At 63.7% G+C, this 23,595-nt stretch overlaps 4 protein-coding genes across 5 annotated transcripts; 2 read left to right on the plus strand and 2 right to left on the minus strand.

Annotated features, from left to right (window-relative positions):
• Positions 1–3,296: 3,296 nt before the first annotated feature.
• PLEKHJ1 (pleckstrin homology domain containing J1) lies at positions 3,297–5,648 on the minus strand. Its single transcript, XM_079704075.1, has 6 exons — positions 5,500–5,648; positions 5,337–5,404; positions 5,060–5,126; positions 4,107–4,197; positions 3,967–4,030; positions 3,297–3,876 (listed from the first exon to the last, which is right to left on the minus strand). Exons 1-6 carry the CDS (start codon positions 5,591–5,593, stop codon positions 3,811–3,813), a joined length of 450 nt encoding a protein of 149 aa, XP_079560201.1. The 5' UTR covers positions 5,594–5,648; the 3' UTR covers positions 3,297–3,810.
• Positions 5,649–6,669: 1,021 nt separating this feature from the next.
• On the plus strand, positions 6,670–16,430 carry SF3A2 (splicing factor 3a subunit 2). Of its 2 annotated transcripts, none has more exons than XM_079703816.1 (9): positions 6,670–6,691; positions 10,722–10,886; positions 12,463–12,534; positions 13,267–13,313; positions 13,513–13,622; positions 14,624–14,673; positions 14,754–14,894; positions 15,373–15,441; positions 15,528–16,430. In XM_079703816.1, the coding sequence occupies exons 2-9, from the start codon at positions 10,761–10,763 to the stop codon at positions 16,305–16,307; spliced, it is 1,395 nt and encodes a 464-aa protein (XP_079559942.1). In that variant the 5' UTR covers positions 6,670–6,691; positions 10,722–10,760; the 3' UTR covers positions 16,308–16,430. The 2 variants fall into 2 exon arrangements, with proteins under 2 accessions (XP_079559942.1, XP_079559943.1); XM_079703817.1 differs by lacking the exon at positions 6,670–6,691 and adding an exon at positions 10,248–10,331.
• A 719-nt stretch (positions 16,431–17,149) lies between these two features.
• AMH (anti-Mullerian hormone) lies at positions 17,150–19,920 on the plus strand (the record flags this gene model as incomplete). Its single annotated transcript, XM_079702312.1, has 5 exons — positions 17,150–17,606; positions 18,166–18,308; positions 18,521–18,629; positions 18,741–18,900; positions 18,986–19,920. 5 exons carry the CDS (start codon positions 17,150–17,152, stop codon positions 19,842–19,844), a joined length of 1,728 nt encoding a protein of 575 aa, XP_079558438.1. The 3' UTR covers positions 19,845–19,920.
• Positions 19,921–20,209: 289 nt separating this feature from the next.
• Positions 20,210–22,926, minus strand: JSRP1 (junctional sarcoplasmic reticulum protein 1; the record flags this gene model as incomplete). The annotated part of the gene is made up of 6 exons (XM_079703297.1): positions 20,210–20,668; positions 20,776–20,867; positions 21,555–21,725; positions 22,107–22,239; positions 22,385–22,422; positions 22,809–22,926. 6 exons carry the CDS (start codon positions 22,924–22,926, stop codon positions 20,210–20,212), a joined length of 1,011 nt encoding a protein of 336 aa, XP_079559423.1.
• Positions 22,927–23,595: the final 669 nt, after the last annotated feature.

Below are 23,595 nucleotides of genomic sequence, written 5' to 3' on the forward strand. Positions count from 1 at the left end.
CAGTGGACACTGCCTGCCTGCCATCCTGGCCGCGCCGGCCTCACTCCTGGGGCGTGCAGGCTTGTCCTGGAGCGCTGCCCGGCGTGGGGACCGGGGAGGGTCTCCTGGGGAGGAGGGGAGGTCAGGACCCAGCCAGCGCCCCACACGCACTGGAAGGGCCTGGGCACAGGACCTCCTGCCTCTGACGGGGTCCAGAGGCGTGGCTCAGGGTGCTGCCACCACCACGTCTGCCATCTGTCGTCCGTCCGTCCGTCCGTAGGTGGCTCTGGCGCCCTGGCCTGGGGGTGCGACAGGCTCGTCTGGGCGTGGGGCTAACGCTACGCTGCCTTTCCTCCCACGCCGTGTCCGCAGGTAACTAGGATTTCTACCTCAACCGCGAGACTATGCAAGGATGGGGCGGGCTGGCGGCGCGGGGCCCCCCGCAGGACAGCGAGGATGGACGGAGGCCAGAGGACAGGCTCTACTGTGAATCAGCGCCGCGCAGAGCTGCGGAGACGGCGCGCTGGGGCCTGGCTCCAGCCTGTACTGTCGATAGTTTTAGATAAAGTATTTATCGTTTTTTAAAAAGTATAAACAATTTTGACTTATTTTATTCCACCGAAGTCGTGAAGGCAACCTATCGAGAGATGTAGATACTATATATATGAGAGAATATATGTAAGGACGTCGCCGAAGGACCGGCCCGCCGCGGAGACGCCACCAGCCGGCCCGGTGCTATCTCGTCGCCAGGCTCGCGCCTCCACGTGCTCTTGGTGCTGACTCTCGAGGTTGACCACGCCGACGCCAGGCCCTAGCACCTGGCGTGTTCATTCCCGCCGCTCTTCCCATACCAAAGGCGGCGTCTCCAGTGGAGGCCCGCCCCGCCATCACTGTGAACGGCCTCGGCTCAGCCCTCAGGATGGCGCCTTTGGCATCGGAACGGCGGTCCTGCGCAGCAAGGCTGCGGTGGCGGAGCCTCGAGGAGGGGACCTGTTCTCGGTGCTTGTGAGGAGGGTCTGGTACCCGACTCTGCTGCCTGCCTGGCTGGCTCGCTCGTGTGACAGGTGCATTTACTTTTGTACGTCTCCGCTCGCCCTGGGCTCACGCCGCAGCCCCCCGCTGCAGGGTTGGCTCCTGTGGTGGCCGGGGACGCAGGCGGGTTAGTCGTGGGTGCCTGCTGTGTCTACAGGGGAGTCACACTGACAGGTGACAGTATTTTATAGAGAGGTGATGAAAATTTATAAATTTCATAGACGGACTTCATTTATTTTTAGACTGTATGACGAATACACAGTAAACTAAAGAGAAAAAGAAGGAAGGAAAGTGAGGGGAAACCCTCACGCCTGTTCAAGTGCACAGCGGCGCTGGCCCAGGGCCCGCCTTGCTGGGGTGACACCTGCTCCACCCGAGCGGCCACGGTGGTGCTTGGGAAGGGATGCGCTGGGGGTGGCCAGGCAGGAGGGCTGCTCCCTGAGGCTCCGAAGTGGCCGGTAGGGCTCTCGGTCCCTTGAGCACAGCACCTGTGACCAGTCCTGGGTCCCTGGGTGGAGCAATGTTGTCTGTGTGCCTCCCGAGAAGCTCTCGGTCCCCGGAAAGGGCCGACATCGGCCAAAGGTGCTGACAGGGGGCCCGGACCCAAGGTGGGCGCCCCAGCGAGTGCTGAGCGTGGGCAGTCAGAGCCCCATCCTCAGGTGCTTGCCCCCTAGGCAGCACCCGTCAAGGAGCGCGGGAGGGGGACCTCTGTGTGGCGGCCTAACATGAGCCTTCCCCGGCCTGGTCAACTCCACACACCCTTCAGAGGTGGACGCCACGGGCCCTCTGCCTGCCCGCAAGCGGGGTCAGTGTGGTGGCCAAGGCCCGGCCCCGCTTCCTGACCCCCGGGACGCAGGCCACAAGGGTCAGAGTGGGCCAGTGCGCTGCCTGCAGCCATCTCTACACCGTGCGGGGCAGCAATCAGGCTAGAGAACGGAGCCTTCCTCCTGTGACCGCCCGCCCTGCCCCCTTCCCCCCAGGTCGGTGCTCCCAGTGCACAACGGTGCTGTCCTGACCCCCGGCCCCCAGCCTCTCCAAGAGGCTCCCCTCCCCGTGTCAGGAACACAGGGCTCCCGAGAAAGCTGCGGCGCTGCCAGCGGAGCCCCCATCTGAACAAAGGACACTGTACACAAACACTGCGTCACTTCGGGAGGATCACCGCGCCGCGTCCGTCCTCTGCACGCACACGCAGGCACCAGGGGACGGACGACCCACGCGGGGCCTGCCCCACCGCGGGGCCCAGCTCGGCCTCTCCACACCCACCCTCCGGTCCCAGCCTGAGCGCCACGGCTGACGCCAGCCACGGGAGTAGGGCGCCGGCTGGTGTGCGTGGGGAGCGGCCCTGCGGGAGCCCCACCGCTGCTGCCGACGCGGGTGCTCCAGGTCTGACGGCTGCCGTCGCTTTGCTCAGGAAAACCTAACAACTAGGACAGCCTTCGGTCAGGGGATGCGTTCTCTGTTCAGCTATGAATTGTGACCTATTTAAGAACCACCACCCCCCCGCCGCCCTTATTTATCCTGCCAGCCGGCCCGTCTAAAGTTAGGACTGTTTGTTCTCATTTACACATCCATCCACGCTGGCTCTCGCATCCCTGCCTTGGTTTGTAACGCAGACGGGCTTTGCTTTCTTGTTCCTGGTAGCCTGTGTTTCAGTTGGGGCGCTGGCTCCACCCCCTCTTCCCAAGGGAACCCCACTGCACTGCGTTTCCACCTCTAGACGCTGTAATAAAATACCTGTTTTCACTTGAACCTGGTCTGGTGGCAGTGTTTCTTCCCGACCGTGACACGGCAAGGTCCTGGAGCGCAGAGGGTCCCGGGCTGTGATCACCATCCCCAGTTGGGGAGGACGGTCACTCCCAGCAGAAGCCCCACCTGCCGGAAGGCAGGCCCTGTGACCACAGCAGACAGTGAGCCCCACCTCAGGGAGGCCCAGCCCCTCCTTCAGGGCCGACACCTGACTAGGTCAGGCCCACCCAGGGTGGGCCTCCTTCTTGACTAACTGAAACCGACTGCTTGGGTACTTTTCACACCACCAACAAAACCCTTCCCGAAGTCCCGTCTGCACTCAGAGGGAGGCCTGTGAGCCCCAGAGGCCCTGTGGGCTGGGCCCCAGCCTCCCGACCTTTCCTGGCTCTGGGTTCTAAGCCTCCTCTCCTCTGTTCCTACTGGGCACTTAAACCTTGAACCTGGGCAGGGCCTCACTTCCCTCAGGACCCCGCTGTGACTCTGCGGGACTGGCAGCCTGTGGAGGACAGAGGTCCCTCTGCATTCACTGCACCGCCGTCCCGTGTGAAAAAGAGGTACCTTTATTTGAACAGAACAAACCGGCCACCCCAAAGGCGCACCTTCCAGCTCTGCCCAGAGGCGTCCGGCCGGGGCCTGCCCCTTCAGCAGGAGAATTCACAGCAGCCCCAGCACGGGCCCACGCCCTTCACAGCATCACCTAATGTTGTACATTCAGCCTGCACGGGGCAGGAGAGTTGCACCAGCCTCAGGCACCTGCCAGGGCTGGATGGACGCACCCAAGGGGCTGGACACAGCTCCTGGGAGAGGACACCTGTCCCCTGGCAGCAGCATGTGGCACTGAGGTGCCAAACCAGTCCAGTGGGTTCCAGTGCATCCAGAAGGGGCTTGCTGGGTTGTTTCTTCAAAAAGACAGCCCCTGCGGGTCCTGCGGCTTTTAAAATCTTTAAACCAAGACACCTCCCACGGCAAATCCAGGCTTGGCCAAGAAACCCTGGACCCAGGGAGGGTTCATCCAGCCCCCAGCAGGAAAGCTGAGGAGCCCCACACCCGGACTCATGCCTTCAGGCCGCTCAGCTGGAACCTGGCCTCCTCCGATATGCCGAACTGCTCCAGGGGATCCTGTGTGGGTGGACGATGGCGGGGGTGGGGGGGACGGCATGAGCCTGGGCCCAGAAGACCCCCACCTCCCACCCCTGCACCCACGCACACCTTGCCGGTCATTTTCTGGATCTCGTTCCGGTAGAAGATGAGGCTCCTCCGCATGAACTCATAACTGGGGAGGAGGGTGGTGTGAGTCCACAGGGCCTGCCCCGCCCCTGTCCCAGGCCCCCAAGGTGGCCGCACCCCACCTGGCTCGACGCAGAGCAGCCATCCACTCCTGACACTGCTCCTCACTGCAGCATTCAAAGTGATACTTCCTCTCTGGGTCCTCTAGGAAGCCTGCGGAAGGAGTAGCCCGCATCTGTCCCCGCTCCCTCCCACCTCCCCCCCACCCAGCCCTCAACTTCCTCTTGCCATTGTCCATGACTGTCCCCTTTCCAGCCCCGGCCCGCCTGGGCCCACTGCTTCCCACCAGCTGGGTGTCGGCTGAACTGTGTCCCCTCCCAAGACTATGAATCTATCTGGATGTGGAATCACTGCAGGTCTAAGTAGTTACAAGCAGTTAAGCTGAGGTCACGCTGCACTAGAGTGAGCCTCTAATCCAACAGAACTGCTGTTCTTAAGAAAAGTGAAACCTGGACACGACCACACAAGGGAGAAGATCCCACGAAAAGGAAGGCAGAGATGGAGTGAAAACGGTCGCCAGCAACCCCCCAGAAGCCAGGAGAGAGATCATAGGGACAGATTCTCCTTCAGAAGGAACCAGCCATGCCAACACTCTTGATGTCACACTTCTTGCCCCCCAGAACTAGGACAAGTAAGTTTCTGCTGTTTAAGCCCCCTAGTCTGTGGCACTCTTCTTGCAGCCTCCCCACGAGACTAGTTACAAGCTCCGTCTTCGCCTGCAGACCCCACCCTCTCAAGATGACCCAGGAGAATCCTCCCAGTCCCCCAGCACAGGGCCCTGATCCCAGGAGAAATGACACAGTTACAGCGAGGCACCCCGAGAGGGCAGCGCTCCCCAACAAGACAAGGGCGGCCTCTCGGGTAGTACGCTTGGCCTGGGCCCCCACCCGGAGGAGCCAGCGCGAGTGGGGCTGCCCGGGACACTGGACTCAGCCTCTGGGGACTCAGGCGGGGCCGCGCCGGGGTGGAGCGGGGAGGGACGGGGTCAAGTAGCCTCGCCCCAGGCCGCACTCACTGATGGAGAAGCCGCTGGGCTCTTCCTGAGCGACTCTGCAATGCTCCAGCAGCACGGCTCCAACGGGCTAGGGGCAGACAGGGGCATGGGGGCGGGCACCGGGAACCTGCCCGCCCCCCGCCCCGCCCCCGACTCCAAACCCCCGCCCTCCAACTGCGGCCGCCCCCCCCGCCACAACTCCGGACCCGGACCCGGACCCGGACCCCGACCCCAACCCCCGCCCCCGCCCCCTTCCCGGCCCTCCCCGCCCCCTTCCCGGCCCTGCCCGCCGCCCTACCTCCGCCTCGTCCGTCCGGAAGTAGAAGAGGAAGTTGACCACCAGCTTCACCAGCCGCCGTTTCACCACTGCGGGAACAAGGCGGGCTCGCGCGGGTTCCGCGGCTGCCCACCCCCGCCCCCCTGCCGCCCGGCCGCCCGCTCCGGCGCCCCGGGCCGCTCACCGCTGCCCTTCTTGGGGCCCCGCATGCCCAGCTCGGCTGCCATCTCGGCCGGCTGCCGGGACAGTGCCTGCAGCTCCTTCTCGTTATAGCGCATGGCGCCGCTGGGACCCAGAACGCGGAGCGCTGGGCCGCGCCCTCCGGGCCGCCGTCCCTGCTCGCGCCGCTGCCGGCGTCAAAAGAGTCCCACGGCGTCGTCCCGGAAGCGCGGCCGGAGCTACCACGCCTGCGCGCTTCCGGGCCGCTCAGCCTGTCCTACACCGGCGAGTGGCAGAAGCGTCCCGGGGGCCGCCGGGGCCGAGTAGAACCCTCGTGGGGCGCACAGGGCAGGGCAGTAGGCAAGATGGACGGTTGTCATGTAACCAGGCAACAAGGTGGACCCGGGGTGGAAACAATAAAGCACCCCCACGACCGATAGCGCCCAGTACTCAAGGGAACAGGCGGACGGGAGTGGGAAACAAGAAGCAACTCGCTATCCCGCGAGAACTGGCTCCGCGCGAGTTTGGCCCACCGAAAGGACATTGAGAGCCGATGCGCACGCGCGCTTCGGCTTCCGGCCTGCACTCTCTGCTGCCCGCTTTCCTCCAGCCTCCGAAGCGTCTAGCCCGCGCCGCTGGGCGGGGCGGGCATGCGCACACGGAAAACCCCGCCCCGCCTGCCCTCGGAAGTGCTTCCTTAGCCCGCGGTGCGCATGTGCAGAACGAAGTCGGCGCGGCCGCAGAGGTGGTGGCCTAACAGCCGACGGCAGTTCGGCCGCGGGTGAGAGTTAAGAGCCGCGCGGGGCTAGGGCGGCGACCGCGAGGGGCTCCCTGGAGGGGAGTGGGCGAGGGGCGCCTCGGCAGGGGCGCGGGTTGGGGGCGGGCGCTGGCTCCCAGTCCCCGCCCGGCGCTGGGCAGGCCCGACCCCCCCCACCCCCGCCCTCTAGGAGCTCCGGCTGCAAAGGCCCGTTGGGTCGGGTTGGGTCAGGTCGGGTCGGGTGGCGGCTCCCGTGGTCCGGGGCCCCTTCCCTGCGCCCGGGAACTCGTCCGTTGGTTTGCTGGCTCTGTGGTCCGGGACTCACCTGGATAGGGGTGACGGCGGCCCCAGTTCCAGGCCCACCGAGTAGAAAGGAAGGTCCGGAGGCGGAGCGCCCGGCACCGCGCCCGAGACCACCAGAGCCCGTTAGCTGGGCCCGTTTCGCAAGCGAAGCCCTGAGGTTAAGTGACTTCCCCGCTTGTCAGTCTAGGTTTCTTATACCATTCTTCCTCCTGTCCCCCAAAGCTCATTAACTTCTTCACTTTTCCTATTCGCCTGATTTTGTTTGCTTGTTGTTAAACCTTTGTACTCAAAGCGTTTTCACCCCACACGCCTAGCGGTTGTATTTTCCCACAGTTTGAAACAAATGGATGCCTTTTTTCCTTTCCCCCGTGGAAACTTCCCTCTCAAAGCTGGCATCCTCCTGCTCCGGTCGGGACTGGAGCCCCACCTTGCAGCTGAGTAGCTGTCCTAGAACCTGCTGTCCGGGCTCCCCTGGGCTGGCTTGTTTTCAGTGTGACCATCTACTCCCCTTCCTTTCTTCCATCAGAGCTCATCAGGTAGCTTTTGAAGAAGTCGACTATTTTTTTATATTGAGCTCTCGGTTAGCTGAAAACGGCTTTATTTACCCTCACAGTCAGAAGTGTGGGTGTAAAGTTCCAAATCAAAAGCCCCCGGTGGGAATTGTGAAAGCATTGCCCGTCATAGGAGTTCCGTGCTGTCCCGAAGGTTCTCGTCCCGTTCTGGTTTCCGACCTCTTGTTTCTGATTTTCTTTCTGTGTAGTAGAAACTCTAGGTTTTCGTTAGTGTTGTGAAATTTCATATTTTCTTCGTTTGAGAGTGTTTTTCTGTTTTTTCTGAAGATTAGGTCCTTTCAGTCCTGGGGTATTTTCTTTTATTTCATAGGTCATTCCTTTGATGATATTCTCCACGTTTGTTCTTTTTAGTTGTTATTTCATGTGGGTCTATGGTTGATTTACAACATCGTGTTAGTTTCGGGCGTACAGCAAAGTGATTTATACACATACATGTGTCCGCTCTTTTTCAGGTTCTTTTCGCATATAGGTCATTGCAGAGCATTGAGCAGAGTTCCCTGTGTATGCAGGAGGTCCGTATTGATTATCTTTTTTTTTTTTTGAATAAAGTTATTTATTTTATTTATTTATTTTTGGCCGCGTCGGGTCTTTGTTGCTGCGCGCGGGCTTTCTCAAGTTGTGGCGAGCAGGGTCTACTCTTCGTTGCAGTGCGCGGGCTTCTCGTCGTGGCGGCTTCTATTGTTGCGGAGCACGGGCTCTAGGTGCACAGGCTTCAGTAGTTGTGGCTCACGGACTCAGTAGTTGTGGCTTGCGGGCTCTGGAGCGCAGGCTTAGTAGTTGTGGCACATGGGCTTAGCTGCTCCGCGGCATGTGGGATCTTCCTGGTCCAGGGCTCGAACCTGTGTCCCCTGCATTGGCAGGCAGATTCTTAACCACTGCGCCACCAGGGAAGCCCTGGTTATCTATTTTAAATATAGTAGTGTGTCCCCGTTTCGTTCTGTTTTCAGTCCGGGATTTCTAGGTTCTTGCTTTGCTTCTTATTATTTTGCTATTATTGTTGTTATTGTTGTTCATTTCCCTGTTCTTCATTATGAAAGCCTTCTTTGACTCTTACCTTCAAGCGCTCGTATTCATTGTTTTGTCAGGTTCATCACGTATTTGCTTTTAAAGGGTTTGTCTTTTTTTTTAACTTTATTTGTTTATTTATTTAGGCTGCACCGGGTCTTAGTTGTGGCATGCGGACTCTTAGTTGCAGCATGTGGGATCTAGTTCCCCGACCAGGGATGAAACCCAGGCCCCCTGCATTGGGAGCGCGGAGTCTTACCCACTGGACCACCAGGGAAGTCCCAGGGTTCGTCTGGTTTTAATTCACCGTGCTCACCTTTGGCACCTGTTCTAGTTTCACGATGTGGTAACGTCTCCTGTCATCCGGGAGGACGTTAGCATCTTCTATTGACGTTTCCACCAGGTTTCTTTTTTCTCTGATACACACGTTTCTTTGCATGTGTTTATGTGAAGTTACCAGTCTTTGTGGAGAGCAGTGCTTCTCATTCTAGTGAGCTCAGTGGGCCCGGCAGAGTGCTGGGGTTTGGGGAGTGCGGGGGGCCCCAACCGTCAGTGTCTGAGAATACTGTCTCTGGTACTCTCTTCCCAGAAAAGGCTCCTGATCTCCCCTGGGCTGGGAGCACCAGCTGGGTCTCCTGCCTGCTGGACACAGACCAAGGGAAGGGGTGTTGCCTGCTGCTTAGCGGGTGGGTTTTTTTGTTTATTTTTCTGTTTTTTTTTTTTTTTTTTTTTTTGGCTGCATCAGGTCTTCGTTGCCGCGCGGGCTTTCTCTAGTTGCAGCGAGCGGGGGCTGCTCTTTGTTGCGGCGCGTGGACTTCTCATTGCGGTGGCTTCTCCTCTCGTGGAGCAGGGGCTCTGGGTGCGCGGGCTTCAGTAGTTGTGGCTCACAGGTTCTAGAGCGCAGGCTCAGTAGTCGTGGCGCACGGGCTTAGTTGCTCTGCGGCATGTGGGATCTTCCCAGACCAGGGCTCGAACCCATGTCCCCTGCATTGGCCGGCGGATTCTTAACCACTGCGCCACCAGGGAAGCCCCAGCGAGTGGGTTTTGATGGACCTGCCCCCTTTTCACCCTGGCCTCATCTCAGTCTCTGATAGGTACTGGCATTCACTGTAATGTGGTGAGTGATCAAGTATTTGTTTGCGTTTGGGTTTCCTGAGCCAGTCAGATCCTCTCCACAGGTGCTTTCACAACACCTGTGGCACATACTCCCGACTAGAACAAGAGCTTGTTCTGGCTGCTTAAGAAGAAACTGGGCTCCCCCCAAACTGACTGGAACTCTTGGCTCTGTTAGTGTTTTGCCTTTACCAGTTGGCGGCTCTGGGTGGACTTGGCATGAAATAAAAAGTCTAGTCCTGGGATTCTGCAGCCAACTAGGTCACCCCGCTGGTCACCATATGTGAGGTTTTTGTAAACTCATCAAGTCACACTGCGGGTCAGTGGCACAGCTGGCTGGTGCCTGGACTGTTCGTTTCCTGTGGTCGGTGCAGCAAACCACCACAAACCTAGTGGCTTAAACGACCTAAGTTCATGATGCAGCTCTGGAGGTCAGAAGTTCAACGTGAGTCTCACTGAGCTTTATTCCTTCCGGAGGCTCCAGGGGAGCATCGGTTCCCGCCTTTTCCAGCTTCTCGAGGCGCCGCATCCCTGGCTCGCGGCCCCTCCTCCATCCTCACAGCCAGCAGCGCAGCAGCTCCCGTCTCCCTCGGCCTCTGACCCCCCCCCCCGCCTCCCTCTTATAAGGACCCTGTGATGACACTAGGCCCCTTGGGGAATCCAGGGTCCTCCCCATCTCAGGGGCCTTAACTTAACCCCACCTGCAAAATCTCCTCTGCCCTGTGAGGTGACACGTCCAGGAACCCCTGCGATAGGGCCATCTTTGGCAGGGGTCATATTCACTCCTGGGCCCCATCCCTGTGAATTTACCCCAACAGAGACAAGATACCAGGGGCCTGGGGCCAACATTGACCAGTGGGAAAGGGAGTGTAAGATGAGAGAGAGGTTCCTGGAGGTTGGGTCTGAACTGAGCCTGAAGGAGGGTGGGAAACAGTGGCTGGGCAGGAAGAGACATCAAGGGCTCGGGAGAGCCTTCCTCGGCCGCGAACGAGCCGTGAACACCTTGTGCGTTAGGCAGTGGGGGGTGGGGGATAGGTTGGTAGATGTGTTCCTTGTTTCCAGCAAATGTACAGCTGAGCCAGAGAAGCAGAATTTAGGCTGCGAGAAGTAAGTGTAAGACGATCAGAAAGGGAATTCAGAGGAGGGAGTGAACAGCACGGGCTTGGGCGGTCTGGGGAGGCTTCCTGGAGGAGGTGAGACTAATTAGTGAGAGCTTGGTCTCATTTTGCCCTTTACCATTTTGGGTCCTTGGGCCTTTGCACTCCTCAGGCTGGGGGGACTTCCTCAGTCCACCCACAAGGTCACCTGGAGATGCCCTGTTTCTTCTTCTTTTTCATTTCCATGTGCCTGGCCCATCGTGGACCCTCGGCCACTGAAAGAGACTTGGTGAAGCCTGGGCGTGGGGCTGAGGGCGGCGAGAGTGAGGTGGGGGATGAGGCTGAACCAGGAGGGTGAGGCCTCCTGCGCAGCCTCACAGCCGCCCCTTGGCCTCCACAGGTTTCCTCTCTGGTCTGGTAGAGCCCCAGGGTCCTCACCATGGACTTCCAGCATCGCCCCGGAGGCAAGACCGGGAGCGGGGGCGTGGCCTCCTCCTCTGAGAGCAACCGGGACCGTAGGGAGCGCCTCCGGCAGCTGGCCCTGGAGACCATCGACATCAACAAGGTACCCGTGCCCTCCCACCGCCTGGGCCCACCCTGCACCAGGGAGCTTCACCTGGAGTGGCAGCTCTCAGTGTCCACCAGAGGCCGGCTGCTGTTCGTAGCCCCACGTTTGAAGGGTCTGTTACCACAGGAAGCTATACTTAACCAGAGGTGTGGGGAGTCGCCAGTGGTGGGGGCCCTGATGGCACCACGGGCAGCGAAGGACAGCAGCTTATCCGTACAGAGCTGTAGGGAGACAGACCTCCGCCTCGGCCCTGGGGACACGTATGTGGGTCTCCCTGGGCGCTGTGGGGTGTGCAGCAGCATCCCTGCCCTGCCCCCGCGCCAGATGCCAGGAGCTCCCCAGTCACAGCCAGGAGCTCCCCAGTCACAGCGGCCACAGATGTCCCCATATGTCGCTCAGTGTCCCCGGGGGGGCGGAATCACCTCCGGTGAGACACCAGGGATAGGGATTCCACTGACCCCAGGAGACTGGGTTCCATGACCACGTGACCTCTGCGGTCCTGGGATGCTGCACACATTTCAGTCCACACCTGAGTGGGAGGGAGAGGAGGTGATACAGATGCTGGGGGCCCCCCTGGTTTACACCAGCTGACTATCGGGGATTTATCCTGGTGTCCAGTGTGAGCAGGGAGCAGACTCAAGATTTTCGCGAATAACTGACTAAGGGTTTCTCAGCTTGGACGTGCGGCCGGGTCATTCCCTGGGGCGTGGGGGCCATCACGGGCACTGTGGGGTGTGGAGCAGCACCCTCACCTCCACACTTGATGCCAGGAGCCCCCCAACTCGTGACAACCACTGACGTCCCCAGACATTGCCCAGTGGACCCTGGAGGCAGAGTTGTCCTCGATGTGCCCCTTGGTGTTCAGTGTATGGGTCCTCTTAGACTTTGAAACGCCCTGAGGTGTGTCGAGCCCTCACCGTGTGCCGGGCAACCCCAAAGCCCCTCGCAGGCCTGGCCTGGGAGGTCAGTTCTGTTTCTCTTCCCCATTTTCCAGATGAGGAAACAGAGTTGAGGGTGGGATTGTCATCGCCAATGACAACACGGTCCCTGGCGGTGGAGTTGGGACCTGAACCCCTGCCGTCTGCTCTGCGCCTCTTGGGTGGTCACCAGTTGGCCCTGGAGCCCCTGCCCCACTCACGGGATGTGCAGAGATGGGGTCCCCTAGGGCCTCAGGTTGGCCCGCTTGCTTCTCCTCTGCCCGCGTCCGGCTGTGCTGCGGCACGAGGAGTGCTGGCCTGGTCGGCGCTGTGGAGATGGATGAGCGGCGGTGCTGTTTCGGCTCTGCCTCCTGGGCCCCAGGCTGCCGAGGACCCCTCCCCGGAGCTTGCTGCAGGGGCGCATGGTCAGCCCCAGCCCCACCCAGTGGACTCTGCGGTGTCGAGGGTTCCCAGGGGCCGCGGTGCTGCCTTGGGGGCTCCTGCTTGTCCTCTGCCCGCCCTCTTCTGCCGCGAGCGTTTGCCCGGAAGGGAGTGGTGTTGTCTCAGCGCCCGCCAGGGGCAGCCGTGCTTCTCTCACGCCTGTGCGGGGTCCCCAGGGCCCCTCCCACCGCATAACAAGCGTGCTTCCTCCGCAGGACCCGTACTTCATGAAGAACCATCTGGGCTCCTACGAGTGCAAGCTGTGCCTGACGCTGCACAACAATGAGGTGCGGGCCTGCCCCGCCCCTGCCCCGCCCCACCTGCGCTGCTGTGGACTCGGAGTCCTTCCGTCCATTTCCTTCAGTAGCGGTGGCACCGCTGCCACAGATGTGTATCTGGGAATGTGGGGACATCCTGGGACGTTCCATGTCAGGATCGGGGTCATGAAGTCTAGCCAGTGTGGCTCTAGTTTGCGCCTTTGAAGCAGGCGAGAGTCTGATGCTCCCTCGCGCTGGGCCCCTCTCCTGGCACGAGTAGGTCCCTTTGTCCCTTTTCTCGTGTGAAGGACGTGCTTTGTTTCTGGTGGTTCCCAGCCCTGGACGGCAGCACTGAATTGAACAGCCTGATACGGGAGGGTCTCCCCGCGGCACTGGGGCTGCTCATCCTCCGGGAAGGACCGTCCTGGGCATGCTGTCCTCGGGGGTCAGAACCCCGCCCCCCACCGCCCCCCAGTTGAGAACCACTGATTCGCGTGTCTCATCCCTGGGGCATCGTGGAGATGGCATCACGGGACATGATCACTCCCGGGTTTCCCCACCACTTCCAAGCAGTGTCCACAGCCCACACTGTGAGACTGCTTGCGTCGCACCCTCCGGAGGCCTGCCTCACCTCCGGCTTTTGGGGGTCTCGTTCCCCTGTGTGCAGACCCACTAGCGCTCGTCTACTCAGCAGCGATCGGGTGCCTACCGGCACCTCCCTGCTTGCTTTGTCTTGAGCTGTGTGTCCCTCTCCCGTTCTAGGGGAGTTACCTCGCGCACACACAAGGGAAAAAGCATCAGACCAACTTGTGAGTACTTTGCGCCCCTTCCCATGCCCGGCGCTCACCCCCACCAGAGCTGTCACCTCACTTGACCCCCGTCCCCCCTGACCTTGAAGCTCCAAGGTTGGCTGGGGCAGGGCGGGGGTGTGGCACTCCTGGCACCTGGGCCTGTGGCCTTGGCGGCCTGTGTGGAGGGGCCTCAGCACCATGTCCGTCCCACCTGCAGGGCCCGGCGAGCAGCCAAGGAGGCCAAGGAGGCCCCAGCCCAGCCGGCGCCAGAGAAGGTCAAGGTGGAGGTGAAGAAGTTCGTGAAGATCGGCCGCCCGGGCTACAAAGGTAAGGATGCTTTGTGGCCTTGGCGGGCAGCCTCACACCCATCCACACCCACACCCACACCCACACTATCCACCTCTGGGGAGTGTCTCCACTCACTTCCTGTCAGAGGGCTTCTTTCCCTGGGGGCTGGGACCGCCTTCCTGCCTTGAACTTTCACACACATGCCGAGGAGGGGCGGGGAGCGTGGTGTCCTGTCCGGTCCGTGCCTGTCGCCATTCGTTACGCTCCTAGCAAAGGTGGGTGAGCTTGTGGGACGCGACCGCGGGCCCTGGTGTGGCTCTTTCCTCTGATCTCGGAACTGGGTGCTGGCTCTTCTTCACCTGAGGAGAAAGGAAGAGGGGGTGAGGGTCTGCGCGTGCAGCAGCGCCTGTGGTAACCTGGTTTGGAAAGCCAGTCAAGCGGCCCAGCTGGAGTACAGGGGATACATGGGACCATGTTGCCGGGTGGGGGGAAGGCAGGCCACCTGATAGGTGTCTTGGTAAGGTGGGGACATCCTGCGTGTGGCTGGCGTTTCGGGGAGTGGCGTGCAAAGGCCCTGGGGTGGGCCTGCTTGGTGAGCCAGGACAGGGATGGTACTATTCCCCTGGGGAGGCCACCACAGGCTTTTTGGCCAGTCCAGGCCATCTGGTGTCTTCCTGGGTGTAGTGGGGAGACACTGAGCACCCGTGTGGAAAGCAGCCCAAAGCCACAGATCTCTGGCAGTGGGCATCCTCTCCTAGAAGTGGGGGCACAGTCTTGACCCTCACACTCGGTGCTCCCCAGGTCGGGGGCGGCGGGCAGTGGGGAGACCTCCCTCCCACCACCACCCCCACCCGTGTGATCTGGGGCAGATGGCACCCGGGGTGCAGCCCTCCCAGCCCCGGGTGATGCCCGTCCAGCTGCGGATGGCTCTTGTGCTTCCCCAGCCAGGTGACCACCCCCAGGCCTGCTCTCCCATTTGTGGGTGGTGTTAGGCCAGCCCCTGGGCCCCTTAGCTGGTCCTGACACCTCCTGTGTTGCAGTGACCAAGCAGAGGGACACGGAGATGGGTCAGCAGAGCCTCCTCTTCCAGGTGAGCAAAGGCTGGGGACTCAGTCCTGAGGGGAGGGGCTCCCTGAGAGGCGGTGCTGCCACCCGGCCGTGTCCCCACAGATCGACTACCCCGAGATCGCCGAGGGCATCATGCCCCGCCACCGCTTCATGTCCGCCTACGAGCAGAGGATCGAGCCTCCGGACCGGCGCTGGCAGTACCTGCTCATGGCCGCCGAGCCCTACGAGACCATCGCCTTCAAGGTAGCGTGCTGGACCCCCGAGAGGTGGGGAGCCGGCTGAGGAGTCTGCTCCGTCCTGGCAGCTGGCCTCTGGCCCACTCCAGGATGCCCCTTCCTGCCAGGGCCAGGGGTATCCCTCTGGGCCCTTGCCTCTTGAGGGGGTGGCAAAGGATAAGGCAGCGTGAGGGCCAGGGGCTGGGCGTCCGAGGTGGGTGTCCGCCAAGAAGCAGAGACCCCTGACATGGCCCCAGCAGTAAGGTGTCCCTGCTGCTGGTTGTTCGTGGATTCCGTGACTGGATCTGGTCCCCAGACGGACGTTAATGGGATAGCGTAGATCACGACTTTCTCGGGGTTGCAGGTTTGCCGAGCAGTGCAGCAAGGACATCAGTCGACTCTGTCACCCCTGAGCTAGACCCTGTCCCCTCACAGAAGGGCCTCCTCAACCGGGCCATCTCGTGGTCCTGAGGGCCCGTCTCTGCCCCCTGCTCCACCCCACGCAGGTGCCGAGCAGGGAGATTGACAAGGCTGAAGGCAAGTTTTGGACTCACTGGAACCGGGAAACTAAGCAGGTGAGTCACTGCAGGTCCAGGCAGTTCCCGAACCTTCTCCCAGCCCAAGGCCCAGGGGCCGCGCTCAGCCTCTTCTTTCTGTCCAGTTTTTCCTCCAGTTCCACTTTAAGATGGAGAAGCCACCGGCCCCGCCGAGCCTCCCTGCCGGGCCTCCTGGGGTGAAGCGGCCCCCACCCCCGCTGATGAATGGTTTGCCCCCTCGGCCGCCACTGCCCGAGTCGTTGCCCCCGCCCCCGCCAGGAGGCCTGCCCCTGCCCCCTATGCCGCCCAGTGGGCCTGCGTCCTCGGGGCCCCCGGGCCCCCCTCAGCTGCCCCCACCGGCTCCCGGTGTCCACCCCCCAGCACCAGTGGTCCACCCCCCAGCGTCTGGAGTACACCCCCCAGCTCCTGGGGTCCACCCGCCAGCACCAGTGGTCCACCCACCAGCATCTGGGGTCCACCCCCCTGCTCCAGGGGTCCATCCCCCAGCCCCGGGGGTCCACCCTCCAGCGCCAGGGGTCCACCCTCCAGCCCCCGGGGTCCATCCTCCCCCATCTGCTGGGGTTCACCCCCAGGCCCCAGGGGTGCACCCACCAGCTCCTGCAGTTCACCCCCAGGCCCCGGGGGTCCATCCACCAGCTCCCGGGGTCCACCCCCCAGCCCCAGGGATCCACCCCCAGCCTCCTGGGGTCCACCCCCCACCTCCTGGGGTCCACCCATCAGCTCCTGGGGTCCATCCTCCAGCTCCTGGGGTCCATCCCCAGCCTCCTGGAGTTCACCCCTCAAATCCTGGGGTGCACCCCCCGACTCCCATGCCCCCGATGCTGAGGCCCCCGCTGCCCTCCGAAGGCCCTGGGAACATTCCTCCCCCTCCCCCCACCAACTGAAAAGCCACCCCTGTCCCAGCAAGTTTGGCCTTGTTTTCCTGTGTCCCGCCCCCCAGAGTGAAGTTGAGTTTTTTGTACAGGGCTGGGCCGTGTTCCCAGAGCCCATTAAAGAGTCTCTGCTAACCATGGAGTGCACTGCTGTGTGGGCTGGCCGGCCAGCCGGCCGGCGGGTGGGTGGGCGGGAAGCACCCACTTGCTGTGGGTGAACACGCATGGCTGCTCTCCGCCACCTGTGGGGGTGGCTCAGGGCTGGGGCCCCACCAGGACCCCAGGGGGTGGCCGCTGGCAATGCTGTGCCCTGGAGGCTGCTGGGTGAGGACAGACCCTGCTGGCCAGCAGTGGGTCTGGGGTCGTCCTCTGGGAGGAGAGCAGAGCAAAGGTTGCTCGCTCTCCTTGGGGGTCTCTGTGGGCCCCGAAGGCATGGTGAGCGAGCGTGCAGTGGGTGCGGGGGGTCGCCCCCCACCTACCCAGTGGTCCTGTGGGGCAGGGGCCCTAGACCTCTGCCCTCCTCCAGCACCCTCCACCCCCCCCAAATTGTTGATTGTTTGGGCCACACACTCCCTGCTCACATTCCTGCTCCTGGCTCCAAAGGGGAAAACTCGTCAAGGACAGTCTGACAAATGGGTCACAGGCCACACTTTGTAGCACTGGTGAGAAGAAAATAGATAGGCAGCCGGGCCGGAACAGAAGGGGCTTTGAGAAGGCTGCCAGCCTGCCCGGGCTCACGGCGGGCACTGGCCCCCAAGGTCACATCCCTGAAGGAGATAGGGGCCGCCCTCTGGCACAAACATTCTTGCTCCCCCATATAAGCTGGGGCAGCCCGGCCCCTCCAAGCTCCCACGATGCAGGGTCCACCTCTCTCTCAGCTGGCCCTGGTGCTGTCGGCAATGGGGGCCCTGCTGGGGGCCAGGACCCTCAGGGGAGAGGTCCCCAGCACCCCGGCCCTGCCCAGGGAGACAACCCCAGGCAGCGGAGGGCTCATCTTCCACCAAGACTGGGACTGGCCACCCCCTGGGGTCTGGCCACCAGGCAGCCCTCGGGACCCCCTGTGCCTGGTGACCCTGGATGGGGGTGGCAACAGGAGCAGTGCTCCCCTGCGGGTGGTGGGGGCCCTGAGCGGCTATGAGCGGGCCTTCCTGGAGGCCGTGAGGCGCGCCCACTGGGGGCCCCGGGACCTGGCCACCTTTGCGGTCTGCCCCCCCAGAGACGGGCAGCCCGCCCTGCCCCATCTGCAGCAGCTGCAGGCATGGCTTGGGGGACCCGGGGGGCGGCGGCTGGTGGTCCTACACTTGGAGGAAGGTACGTGGGGCCCTAACCCGGGGGCCTGGGCGGGGGGGCCGGCTCTGGTGCCCCGGGGTGGGAGAACCCTCGGGAAGTGGAGGCTGATGGCCACAGAGGTGGGTGACCTTATCTTTGCCTTGTCTGGGGCCGCAAGTCCTCCTGCAGTGCCTGGGGAGGGTCCCCTCTCCGCCGACCTGGGAGCCACAGGAGGCAGGGCCAACACAGCCTGAAGGTCCAGCGGAGGAGGGCCCTTCCCCCCACTCCCTGATCAGGCTGCCCAGGGGGCCTGTCCCCAAGGACCGCTGGCCTCAGACCCACTACGAGGAAGGGCTTCCCCCCAGGGCATCCCCAGACCAAGAGACCCCAAGGGCTCCACCCTACTGCCCACAGTGTCCGTCACTCCTCCCCAGGCCACCCGTGTCCCAAGGAAGCCCTACACCTGGGGTCCAGGGGCGTCAAGCCTCTCCCACTAGGTTCCCCGGGGCTCTGGGTGGGGTGGGGGCTCTCCCTCGTGCAGGACTGGGACAGGCTTGGGAGAGGGGCTCAGGCGTTGCCTTCCCCACTGTCGTGGCCGCAGTGACGTGGGAGCCGACACCCTCGCTGAGGTTCCAGGAGCCTCCACCTGGAGGAGCCAACCCCGAAGAGCTGGCACTGATGGTGCTGTACCCAGGGCCTGGCCCGGAGATCACCGTCACCGGGGCCGGGCTGCCCGGCGCCCAGGTACCAGGGAGTGAAGGGGACTGCCCCTGAGCCACCAGGGGCCCTCGCTCGGGGCGAGGAAGGGGTTACGGTTTTGTTGATTTTTTTAACTGGGTTTAACAAAAAGGCTGCAAGTGCCCAGGTTGGAATCTTGAAGGGATGTTAAGGGCAGCAGGCAGAGCGGGGCTGGCGTCCCGCGCACCCACTGCCTGGCTGAGCCCTCATTTCCGCAGAGCCTCTGCCTGAGCCAGGACTCCAGCTACCTGCCCTTGGTTGTGGGACGCCCCGAGACGGCCTGGCGCGGGCCTGGGCTCGTCCTGACCCTGCGGCGCCGCGGAAACGGTAGGTCTCGCCCAGGCAGGGACAGGGATGCCGCGGGGCGTGGGGACGGCTGCGTTCGACCCCCAGACCCCCGGCGCTGAAGCAGCGCCGCGCACGCGCCTCCTCTCGCAGGTACGCCGCTGAGCACCGCCCAGCTGCAGGCGCTGCTGTTCGGCGCCGACTCCCGCTGCTTCACACGGATGACCCCGGCGCTGCTCCTGCTGCCGCCGCGGGGTCCCGCGCCGATGCCCGCGCACGGCCGGCTGGACTCGGTGCCCTTCCCGCAGCCCAGGTGCGCGCGGGCCCGGGCCTGGGGGCGCGGGGAGTGGGGAGCGACGCAGCCTTGCGCCCTCACGACCCCCCACTCTGCCGTCCAGGCCGTCCCCAGAGCCCGAGGAGGCGCCGCCCAGCGCCGATCCCTTCCTGGAGACGCTCACGCGCCTGGTGCGCGCGCTGCGGGGACCCGCGTCCCGAGCCTCGCCGCCGCGTCTGGCCCTGGACCCGGGCGCGCTGGCCGGTTTCCCGCAGGGCCAGGTCAACCTGTCGGACCCCGCGGCGCTGGAGCGCCTGCTCGACGGCGAGGAGCCGCTGCTGCTGCTGCTGCCGCCCACGGCAGCCACCCCCGGGGTCCGCGCGCCACTGCAGGGTCCGGCGTCCGCGCTGTGGGCCGCGGGCCTAGCGCGCCGGGTGGCCGCCGAGCTTCAGGCGGCGGCCGCGGAACTGCGCGGCCTCCCGGGGCTGCCGCCCGCCGCCACCCCGCTGCTGGCACGCCTACTGGCGCTGTGCCCGGGGGACCCGGGTGGCCCCGGCGGCCCGCTGCGCGCGCTGCTGCTGCTGAAAGCGCTACAGGGCCTGCGCGCCGAGTGGCGCGGGCGGGAGCGGATGGGGTCGGCACGGGCGCAGCGCAGCGCCGGCGCCGCGGCCACTGACGGGCCGTGCGGGCTGCGCGAGCTGAGCGTGGACCTCCGCGCCGAGCGCTCGGTGCTTATCCCCGAGACGTACCAGGCCAACAACTGCCAGGGCGCGTGCGGCTGGCCGCAATCGGACCGCAACCCGCGGTACGGCAACCACGTGGTGCTCCTGCTGAAGATGCAGGCCCGCGGCGCTGCCCTGGAGCGCCCGCCCTGCTGCGTGCCCACGGCCTACGCCGGCAAGCTCCTCATCAGCCTGTCCGAGGAGCGCATCAGCGCGCACCACGTGCCCAACATGGTGGCCACCGAGTGCGGCTGCCGGTGACCCCGCGCCATGCCCCGGCCGGCCTGTATTTATTCGGACCCCTTCATCGCTCCCAATAAAGACCAAAAGCACGTGGTTGGGGTGTCCGTGCATGTCTGGGGACAGGCGTGAGGCCTCATTCCCCCATTTCTCCTCTGGCGGGCAGGGCCGCGTCCTCCCCGTTGGCACCCACTGCCTCCCTGCCCCCGCCCCCCCACCAGCCGCCTAAAGCTCCCCATCCCTGTCACTCAGGCCTCGGGCAGGTTCTGGGATCCGGGCACAAAGGAGCAGGCGATGAGGGGGACCACAGCACTCGCTTTATTTGCTGAAACTGCGGGGCAGTCGAGCAGAGGTTCAGGGACCCCCACGCAGGACCCAGGTCTGGCTCAGTCCCGCCCCTTGCCCGCGTGGTGCTTCTGGCGGCCGGGAGGCTGGTCCTCCTCGTCGGGGCGCCGCGGGGAGGCCCAGGCCTGCCTCTTCCTATGCTCGGGGTCTCCAGACTCTCGCGCCCATGCCCGATGGCCCCCTTCGCGCGCCTCCCAGCGTCGCGGTAGGGCCTCCCCGGCAGCCCGCGGCCTCTCCTCTTTCCGGGGTCTCTCCCTCCTCGGCCTCTCCTCCTGTGGCCTCTCCTTCTGGGGCCTCTCCTTTCTCAGCCTCTCCGCCTTCCTCCGCCTCTCCTTGGGCCCTCGGTCGGCAAGCGGCACGCGCTCCTCCTCAGCGGCCTCCTCAGACTCCCCTTTGTCCTTCCCTGCAGCCCCGCTGCTCCTGGGAACCGCAGCCCTTTCCTCTACTTTCGCCGGGGGCTCGGGCGGTCCCAGTGGGGGGGCCCAGGCCACGGACTTTGGCTGCAACGCGGACAGTGTGGGGGGGTGGGGTTGGCGCAGAGTTCCACGGCCCAGGCCCCTTCCCCCAGTGAAGGCCCCACTGACAGGTCACTTGAGGAAGTGCTTACCAGGGGTGACGCTGGCTCCTTCAGGGACGAGCTTGGCAGGACCCACGGCTCAGGGACAGGCGCAGGGGCTTCCGCCTCCCCCGCCACGGCCTCTGGGAGGGGACGGGAGGGGATGCCAGCCTGGCCCAGGGGACCAACCACTGCACACCGTCCATCACCACCCTTGCCCCCAGAGCCCCCTCTCCCTGGGGACATGCAAGGGGGCCCAGCCGGACCCCACCAGGTATGCTGAGGCTGGGCTGGGTCCCTCCGAGCCCTGGGAAGGGGTTCCCAGTCTCCGCTGCTGCGATGACCTTCCCTTCAAACCTCCCTCATTCAGGCTACAAAAGGATGCTCCCCTTTCTCTGAGGGCCACAGGAGCGTCCGCCCTGGCGCACAGAGAAAGCGGCACGCTACCGAACGAGGGCGCACACGCCCATCCTGGGCCTGCAAGGCCTGGGGTGGGAGTCGGGGGGGCGGTGAGGGTCGGTCACCGGGGAAGGGAGGTGCACCGAGGTCCTTCCTGGGGGGTGGGGGGGGCAGGGCTCCTCTTAAGGTCTGTGGGAGGCGGGGGTCAAAGCTGGTCCTGGATAGAGGGACTCGGGCGTGACCGTCGGGGTGCACAAGGTCAGTCTGTCCCTGAGCAGGAAGTGCACGGGGCGGGGGAACCCCCCTCACTCACAAGGTCCATACTGGGGGGAAGGGGGCGCGTACGGCCTAGAGTGGGAGCGCACAGACCCGTCCCCTGGGCTGTCTGCGCTTCCGGGAGGGAGTAACCACGTGCAGCGGCGCAGGCTCACCGCGGCACAGCTGGAAGGCGGAGCCCAGCAGCGCCACGAGCGAGGCGAGCACCAGACACTTGTTGAGCGTCAGGTGTCCCCAGAGCAGCTCCTCGCTCAGGACCGGGGGCGTGGGGGGCGGCTGCGAGGGCGGCGCGGCCTGCGCCTTCTTCTGCGCGGGGCTCCGGGGGCCTGCAGGAGCAAGTGCGGGCTGGGCGCAGGCCGTGTGGGGCCGACCCGCGGCTAAACTCAGCTCTTCCCTGCCCGGCTGTGCGGCCCTGGGCGAGGAACTAAGCCCTGCTGGATTGGCCGCTTCACTGGGATGCCCAGAATATTCTAGAAGATAATTAGCTGAAGCTTAGTGGCACCTAAGCTGGTGTTATCATGAATTAGCAGAGGCTCCCACAGCCCACTGAGTTACGGCCTGTGACACCCAGACAGCCCCCAGTCAGGAGCCCCATGCATGCTATCACACTGCCCCCCAGATCCAAGGACCCAGCCCAGAGCTGAACCCCCACCCCCATGCTGGTCCACACCCATCCCCCACCTCACCCCTGCCTCCCGGAAACCCACTTGTTCCTGCTTTCAGCCTCTCCTTACCAGGTCCGCAGGCCACTTTGGCCACAGGCTCCTTTTCTGTTTTCTTGGGCCAAGCATCCACACCGCCTGCGGGGCTGCCCTCAGCGGCCGCCGGCTCCTGAGAATCCTGTGGGGAGTAACATGTCATCCTGGGTGTTTCCCTAAGGGAGACCAAACCCTTCCCATGGGCTGCAGAAACGCACCCTCTTGGCCAACATGTCCCCTACTCTAGGGGCACCCTGGGCTGAAACCCCGGGGCCCCGGCTACTCACACGGGGCCAGCTGCTGGAGTCGGCCAGCCTGGATGTCGCTGTTGGCGGGAAAAGAGGGACACTCACAGTCGTGGAAACCCCCAGGCTGATCCCACCCTCCGCTCACTTCCGCTGGGTAAGGGGCAGATGACTGCTCCCATTTTGCAAATTAGAAAGCAGACAGACTCAGAGGCAGCCTTGCATAAAGGCACACAGCACGTCACTGCCAAGCTGGGATTCAAACCCTGACCTGTGTGGCCCAGCACCTGTGTTCTCCGGTCTCTTTACAAACCCCCGACACACTAATGGACACAGGTTGGAAATGGGGGGCATGGTTTAAGTCAGTCCAGTGTGGGAGGCCAAGGCCTGGTCCCTGAAGGTGAGCCACCTGGCTCAACAGGAGGATGGGGGCGTGGGCTTCATCCTGTGGTACCCTCTTGGCTACCTTGAGCCCTGTCCTCCCGGGGCTGGCCTGGGCAGGGGTCAGCCAGTGAAGAGAGGTCCTCGTCCACTTGGCAACTGCCCAGGCCTCCATCCAACTCTTCCAAGGCCCTGGTTGTCATGGAGACGTCTGAGAAGCCGCAGGTCCAGAGTCCGGCTTGGGGGGAAGGGGGAAGAGGCAAGAGGCAGCCTGCATTTGCTGAGCCCCTGGGCTCAGGGCCTGGGCCTGACCTGGGGAGAAGGGGGCTCCCTACCTCCCCACACCGCCTTGCTTGTCCCTCTGCCTGGAGCCACCTTTCCTTGGTAGTTTCACACGGAGGGCACGGCCACAGCCCTCCGGCAGGCACTCTCCCTGCACCCCTCAGGCCTGCCTCAGGACCCCTCCTGACAGGCTGCTGGGCTGCTGGGGCCCAGAGTGGGCTGGGTTCTGGCCATGGTCACACAGAGGTGAGCAAAGAGCCCAAACTGGAACCCTTGGCTCCAGGGTCGGCTCATGTTCTCAGAGACCAGCGACTATTTTTATCCAGTGCCTGAGGCCAGCAGGACAGGCCAACGTGGGGCCCAGCCCCTCCTAGGCCCTTGCCCCCCTGGGGTCTCCCTTTGGACCATCCTCACCCCCTATTCCTGGCACCCAGCCTCCCCCCGGACACCCTGGGTGTAGGAGCTCAAGCCCCAGCAGCCGGACCAGCCTGGTTCTGGCCATGGCAGGCAGGGGCAGGGGTCCTGGGCCTCCAAACCCCAACGCTGGAGTTGCCGCCTCCTCTGGCCATCTCTGCTCCCATAGGGCAGAT

The sequence above is a fragment of the Hyperoodon ampullatus genome (assembly GCF_949752795.1).
Source record: "Hyperoodon ampullatus genome assembly, chromosome: 4".
In the NCBI taxonomy this organism is placed as follows: Eukaryota; Metazoa; Chordata; class Mammalia; order Artiodactyla; family Ziphiidae; genus Hyperoodon; species Hyperoodon ampullatus.

Bases quoted from the DNA above. Each gene is read 5' to 3' on its own strand.
- PLEKHJ1 (XM_079704075.1), bottom strand. From the start codon at position 5,593: ATGCGCTATAACGAGAAGGAGCTGCAGGCACTGTCCCGGCAGCCGGCC. The intron at 5,405-5,499 runs GTGAGCGGCCCG...TTGTTCCCGCAG, and splicing joins GGGCCCCAAGAAGGGCAGCG to TGGTGAAACGGCGGCTGGTG. The intron at 4,031-4,106 runs GTGGGGTGCGGC...CCTCCTCCCCAG, and splicing joins GCTGCTCTGCGTCGAGCCAG to TTATGAGTTCATGCGGAGGA.
- SF3A2 (XM_079703816.1), top strand. From the start codon at position 10,761: ATGGACTTCCAGCATCGCCCCGGAGGCAAGACCGGGAGCGGGGGCGTG. The intron at 12,535-13,266 runs GTGCGGGCCTGC...CTCCCGTTCTAG, and splicing joins TGACGCTGCACAACAATGAG to GGGAGTTACCTCGCGCACAC. The intron at 13,314-13,512 runs GTGAGTACTTTG...TCCCACCTGCAG, and splicing joins AAAAAGCATCAGACCAACTT to GGCCCGGCGAGCAGCCAAGG.